At 44.7% G+C, this 7,243-nt stretch overlaps 1 protein-coding gene across 2 annotated transcripts in view; it reads left to right on the top strand.

The window, feature by feature from the left end:
- LOC133140118 (acyl-CoA dehydrogenase family member 10-like) overlaps window positions 1-7,243 on the top strand; it is a 21,204-nt gene extending 13,961 nt beyond the window's left edge. For both annotated transcript variants that reach the window (XM_061259709.1, XM_061259710.1), the window contains exons 18-21: window positions 3,257-3,429; window positions 4,358-4,501; window positions 5,705-5,782; window positions 5,974-7,243. In XM_061259709.1, the coding sequence (XP_061115693.1) occupies window positions 3,257-3,429; window positions 4,358-4,501; window positions 5,705-5,782; window positions 5,974-6,108 (530 nt within the window). In that variant the 3' untranslated portion in view covers window positions 6,109-7,243. The remainder of the gene's footprint in view (window positions 1-3,256; window positions 3,430-4,357; window positions 4,502-5,704; window positions 5,783-5,973) is intronic.

The raw sequence follows: 7,243 nt of genomic DNA, 5'->3' as shown, positions 1-7,243 counted from the left end.
AAAGCAAATAACACTAAATATTTGGTAGCATATCCCTTGCTTGTAATAACTGCATCCTGCCTGCGACCCATTGACATCACCAAACTGTTGCTTTCTTCTTTTGTGATGCTTTTCCAGGCTTTTACTGCAGCCTCTTTCAGTTGTTGTTTGTTTTTGCGGTTTCTCTTCAGGAGGTGACATGCATGCTCAATTGGGTTCATGTCTGGTGAAGTCCGTTGTGTTGGCAGTGTGTTTTGGGTCATTGCCTTGCTGCAAGTCCCTCTCAATTTGGATGCATTCCTCCGTAAGTTGACAGACGGAATGTTTTTGTAGACTTCTGAATTCATCCTGCTGCTACCATCCCGGGTTACATCATCATCAATAGAGATTAGTGAGCTCAATCCAGTACCGGCCATGCGAGCCCAAGCTGTGACACTTCCTCCACCGTGCTTCACGGATGAGCTTGTATGTTTTGGATCATGATCAGATCCCTTCTTTCTCCACACTTTAGCCTCTACATTGCTGCTCTCTAAGTCTTCTTCGAACGGCTGATTGAGATACCTCCACCCCTGCCCAGCAGGCTGTTTGTGTTTGTGATGTCACTGATTCTTCACAGTTCTCACAATGTTTCTCTCATCAACTGCTGTTGCTTTCCTCGGTCGAGCCGTTCGATGTCTGTTGCTCAGTACGCCAGCGGTTTCTTTCTTTTTCAGGACATTCCAAGTGGTTGTACAAGCTGTCCCCAATGCTTGTGCGATGGTCTCTGATCGTTTCTATACCTCAGAATGGCTTTCTTTTCTCCCAAAGACAGCTGTCTGGTTTTTAAATTGGGTTATCTTTTCGAACACAAACGCAGTCTTCACAGGCAAAACCCAAGGCTAAAACCATTACATTTTACATTTTAGTCATTTGGCAGACGCTTTTAATCCAAAGCGACTTACAAGTGCATAGGTTCTACCATAAGTCAAAGCATCACATCCAGAAACTAGCAAAATACACATGAAATGCTGTTCTAAACATAGTTGTCATCATAAGTGCATTTTTTTTTTTTTTTTTCTGGGGGGGGGGGGGTTAGACAAGGATAGGGATATCAAAAGGAGGGGCAGGGGAAATCAGGAGGGAGGACTAAGGTAAGGTAACCAAGAGACTAAGACTAGGGTAACCAAGATTAGACATTCAGAAGTATTTATTGTTTAACCAGTCAATCTAACAGGACACATCAGGGCAACAAGAAACACTTGTCAGTCACATGTTCCAATACTTTTGCTCACCTAAAAATTGGGTGGTATGATGGAGAAGGTAAATGATACGTCAATATGAAATTAAAGCTGAAATTTGGATATATCATCTCATGACCTCAAACTCAATTGTCTTCAGTGTTCAGCAAAAGCAAAGGCATTGACCTTGCTGTTCCAACACTTTTGGAGGGATCTGTATATATATTTATTAATTTTTTTCCACAGAAACAAAGATTTAAGGGCGGCAAACCAACGTGAACTGGGGGAGGAAGCATATGCAGGGGAAGGACTTGTGCGTGGTACTTTCCCTTGGAGAAACTGACTTAAAGGAGTAACATGGTGGTTGGTCACACTTTCTAGGTTTTTATATGCAATTTGCAAAAGTGGGCATTAAAGATATACAATGAAAGTATTAAATATGTCTGTAAGAAACCCCCCAAATGCACCAAAAGGCGGAAATATCCGAGAGGTGAAGGAAACGCGTGTAGTCTGACCAATGCTACTGGAACAGGGTTCAATTTTATTTTCTCGTTTACTGACTCCAAAAGATAAGTTCAACTGCTCCTCTGTTCTAACAGTTCAGCAAAAGGAACTGCAAATCCTACAAGATCTTTATTCAGCAACCAGTGTACTACACCACCAATGACACAAAACTATTTCCCACATCATTAGCTATCTAAAGACACCCAACACTGTATATGGAAAACCCATGGTTTATACAGTGCTATTTCAACTCATCAGTTCTGGGAGCATTCCACTGAGGTACCCTGTGTCAACATGGTCAACACAGTCTGGTTCCTTTTGGGGGTCTGCAGAGAGGCACACTTATGTAAAATGTACATTTATCGTCATATTTTCCAACCGGTTCAGTGTTCTCCTTGTAGTGTGTCTCATGAGGATAACCACTCCCCTCTCCAAGCAGTTTGCACCGCTGGCCTACAGCCGGGACAAGGCAAATGTTACTCCCTTAAGCCATTTTCACATACATAAGGACAAAATGTTAGAAACAACTTAAGCTAGTTTGGCTGCTGGCTGACTGTGAAAACCGGTAGAGCATGCATTCCACTGTTATTTATTGCTGGCAGACCGATAGCATCAGGGACACCCCGACACACACACCCTCACCTTATGCAGTAGTCTAGCATGCCTGTGCAACCGGGTCTTGCCCTGTTCCAGGGATGCACTCCAGACCTGCTGCTTGTTTGACAGTCTAAAGTTCAGTATTACTGTGCAATGGAAAGGTAAACTGTGCAGTGCGATTCCTCCCTCTCCCTCTGTCTTTTATCTGGGAGGTTCCTGCTAAATGTGCAGTTTGCTTTGCTCAACCATCCAACATCCCTTTTATTAAATCTGATTTTAACAACAAAAAAAAGTAACGTTTTACATGTGGGATATTAACACCTGATCGACAATATATTTTGTGGCTGACTGGGTTCTCTCACCACTGTTACTGTCCAGTGAATTAAAATTGAAGGCTCCATTTTGTTTGCAGGTGAGGTGTAATTAAGCTGTACTTGAAATGGAGAAGAAGAAGAATCGGGTTACACCATGGATTACCCTCTTGACTATTTTGTCAAGGTCACAAGCCATTATTGTGTTAGGGAACGTTGATGAATGTCCGATTTCAAATGTGCTTTATTTGCATAATTTTTCAATACACTCGTGTTGCAAAAGCTTTGGCAAACAACAATATGAATATGAGTTTGAATATATGAGACTCCTTACCCACGCACCTTCACGGGGGCTAGCCCGACATGAGAGACAGTGGAACAGAGCTCAGAGAGATGCACTCTGTTTAATGGACAGGAGAGACGTCGGGTATTTCACTTTGCCTGTTTTTGAATGTTTGCTGTGTTAAATGCAAATTGTCTGAGGTGTTGGTTCTCTCCTCTCTTCCTCTCCTCTCGCCCCTGCCCCCCCCCCCCCCCCCCCCCCGTTCTCCCGCGCCTCCCTGGCTCTCTCGCGCGCCTCCCTGGCTCTCTCGCGCGCCTCCCTGGCTCTCTCGCGCGCCTCCCTGGCTCTCTCCCGCGCTGGGGCAGGGGGTCACGCGGAGCTGCTGTTCGAGGACGTGCGCGTGCCGCGCCACAGCCTGCTCCTGGGCCCCGGGCGCGGGTTCGAGATCGCTCAGGGCCGGCTGGGCCCCGGACGCATCCACCACTGCATGAGGCTGGTGGGCCAGGCTGAGAGGGCCCTGGAGCTGATGAAGGACAGGGTGAGAGGGGGGGGGGGGGGCCCACTGTGGAGTAGACCGCAGGGAACTGAGCGGACGGTTTGAAAAGGTGTAGTGCATGGCAAACAAAAATGTCTCCCGACAGGGATGACGCCAGGAGAACAAATCATTCAGTCAATCATTTGGCTGTTATAATGCACTTTAGCACATATAATGTTTGTTCTTATCTTTTTAAAAAGAATCACAGGTTTGTTAGAGCTAAATTGTATCCATTTGCATTGTATTGCATTAAGGGTCTCATTCGCTCATAAGTGTGCAGAGCGGCTGGCCACTAGGGGGCGTGTGTGTTAAGGGGCGTGACGGAATGCAGAGGATTGTACAGCATGTTCTGTCCTAATGTGGCCCCAGAAGCGCTTCCAATCCCAGCCTCCTCTAGTTAACGGGCACAGGAGGTCTGTACTGCAGTTTCTCAGTATACAATACTCCATACAGTAGCACCACTGCAATGGTCACCCTTTACAGTAAGGTACATGAATTGGCATTAACTTATTTAGTTATTAACATAAATTAATTGATGTATGAATTACCTCTTAATTAGTAAATGCATTTTTTAACTACTAACTGATGTATTAATTGCATGACTTCATATATTAGCAAACAGTAGGATCAACTTAAAATGAGTTAGCCGTTAACAAATACATGAACAGTTTTTTTCCATTCAAATATGAAATTGGCATGAGCTAATCTAGCTAGTTGTTAACATTAATTTATGATGTACAAATACATAGACAAAGCTGTTATACATAAACTCTCAGTAGTTAGTTAGTTGTAACAACTACATTAGTTAATTCAAATTCATGTAACCTTATTATAAAATGTAAGCTACCACTGTAATTAACACCACCCATAGTGTGGTAGCTTCTTGAGCCAGCACCACCCACTCCTGTCCTGTTTGGTGGTGGTGTCTCAGGTGAAATCACGGGTGGCTTTCGGGAAACCCCTGGTGGAGCAGGGCACCATCCTGGCTGACATTGCCCGCTCACGGATAGAGATCGAACAGGCCCGACTGCTGGTGCTGAAGACTGCTCACCTCATGGACACTGTGGGGAACAAGGTAGGCTGTCCGGCCTGTTAGCATAGCTTCACCATTGAAACCGTACCTGTTAGCATAGCTTCACCATTGAAACCGTACCTGTTAGCATAGCTTCACCATTGAAACCGTACCAGTTAGCATAGCTTCACCAGTGAAACTGTACCAGTTAGCATAGCTTCATCAATGAAACTGTACTAGTTAGCATAGCTTCACCAGTGAAACCGTACTAGTTAGCATAGCTTCACCAGTGAAACTGTACCACTTAGCATAGCTTCACCAGTGAAACTGTACCAGTTAGCATAGCTTCACCAGTGAAACCGTACCAGTTAGCATAGCTTCACCAGTGAAACTGTAGTTAGCATTTTTTGTAACAATTATTTTTTGCAGATGAGATCATTATTTTTTCTTTTTCCTTTTTCAATGCTGTCAAAAATAGATCTACATCCCCTTACGCAGTGGAATAACTGGATTATAGTGTCTGAGAATGGGCCTTTGAACTTTTATTTGCGTGAATAATGAGTTGTTCTGGAGTATCAAACAAACTGTATCTCTTTATTTCTTATAAGACCTAAAACTTGGGGCAGTGTATAGCCTAGTTGCCCAGGTGCTTGACTGAGATCTGGACGGTTGGTGGTTCAAGCCCCAGTGTAGCCACAGTAAGATCTGTGCTGCTGTTGGACCCTTGAGCAAGGCTCTTAACCCCACTTTGCACCAGGGGCCTGTTTAGTCTAATCAACTCTGTCGCTTTGGATAAAAGCATCATCCAGATAACTAATGTAATGTAACCCAGACCCCACCTCCCTATTGTATGTACGGTTAGTGTGAGTTCACCTGTGTACAGTGGGCTTCAATGGGAGCAGCATAAGTCAGTGTGTAGGGAGGTAGCTTCACCCTGCTCAGGGCCCTGGAAGCTGTAAAACAAGGAACGGATACAATAGGAAACCTGTCTCAAGGGTCATTACTCTGTGTCACTGCATCCAATAGCTGTTCTCTTGTATAAGTATTGGGTGACGTCCTCTTTAGAAAGCGTGTCTTTGGCACATTCTGTGTATACAGAGGAACATGCAGGGTATGTTGCCACCCATAAAGCACGCCCTTTTGCATTCTGTTTGTCTTTCAGTCTAAAGCAGAGAAACGTGTGCGTGTCCACCGGTGTAGAAAAAACCTGGGTAGCAAAAACATTTGCGCGTGTGCGTGTACTGACGGAGCTTTCTATTGGGGCAGGTGGCAGCGCCAGAGATCGCCATGATCAAAGTTGTGTGCCCAAGTATGGCTCTGAGAGTCATCGACCGAGCCATCCAGGTACCACACCCACTCGCACACATTCACACACACACAAGCTCACACTCTCTCACACACACGCAAACACACACTCACACTCTCTCAGACTCTCTCTCTCTCACACACACACACACACATACACACACACACACAGGGTAGTTAAGGTTTAGTTGAGCATGCAAAACTGACTCTGTCCTGCTGCGTTTCCCCAGGCGTTTGGGGCAGCAGGCCTGAGCAACGACTTCCCCCTGGCAGCGTTCTACAGCTGGGCCCGAGCACTGAGGCTCGCCGACGGTCCGGACGAGGTCCACCGTGCCGCCGTGGCCAAAATGGAGCTCCGCCGATGATCTCCACCCACCGGCCGTTCCACCATCAGTCTCCTTCACTCACTGAGGAAAGACAGTGCTAAAAAACTACAACAGGCTAAAACTGCTGCAGGCTAAAACTACTGCAAGCTAAAAAATACAACAGGCTAAAAACTACTGCAGGGTAAAACTACTGCAGGCTAAAAACTACTGCAGGCTAAAAACTACAACAGGCTAAAAATACTGCAAGCTAAAAAATACAACAGGCTAAAAACTACAACAGGCTAAAAACTACAGCAGGCTAAAACTACTCCAGGCTAAAAACTACTGCAGGCTAAAAATTATGCAGGCAAAAAACTACTGGCTAAAAACTACAACCGACTTCAGTCCAAGAACCTCCAGCCGATGTGTGATGTCATCACAGTATCCAAGAAGCACTCCCATCAGGCCTGGGCCGGATTACTTATCAAATCCAGAAACAGGAAAATCTGCGCTGTCAACATGAGAAACACGCAGGTGCGTAGGGCTAACAATACAGGACAAAGGAGAGAATGCTATTGTTTGCAATGTGCGCTGTTGGCATTCTCTCCTTTGCCAGATTAGTTATTACAAATGCCCTTTAGACTTCCAGTACCATTTCCTTGCATAATTTGTTCAATTGCTGTTCTCTGTGATTCGTAACTGAATTCTTCTCACGTGTATGTTTTTGGTTTGTGAGAGTTTTGCTGAAAATAATCAGGGTTCTGCAGGAGTGCTTCCGCCTATGAAGAACCAAGTATTTCAAGTGCCTGTTTGGCCCAGGTCTGATTTCTACCACATTTGTCCCGTTGGTTATATTTTTAATAAGTGTAACTGAGACACTGTCAGCCGCACACCATCTGCACACCGTGGTGCTGCCCAAGAAGTAGCAGCTTCGGAGGCTACACGCTTGGGTCTATTCAGGGCTAGCGTCAAACTCTGTCTTCATTATTGCTTTTTTGTTTAGTCATAACCTCTGCTGGTTAATCATCAATAAGAGTGTGAGACTAAAAATACACCTTAGAAAGCACATAGGGGAATTATGTATCACCAGAAAAATCATTTTCTGTCTGTATATATTTTGTAATATAATATATTTTCCCAATGCAAATAAATGTAAAGTAAATCTGAAGATGTATAAATAAACACTGTAAATCTG

Source organism: Conger conger, chromosome 11 (genome assembly GCF_963514075.1).
Source record: "Conger conger chromosome 11, fConCon1.1, whole genome shotgun sequence".
NCBI classification, from domain to species: domain Eukaryota; kingdom Metazoa; phylum Chordata; class Actinopteri; order Anguilliformes; family Congridae; genus Conger; species Conger conger.
This window is presented reverse-complemented; position numbering and strand designations above follow the sequence as displayed.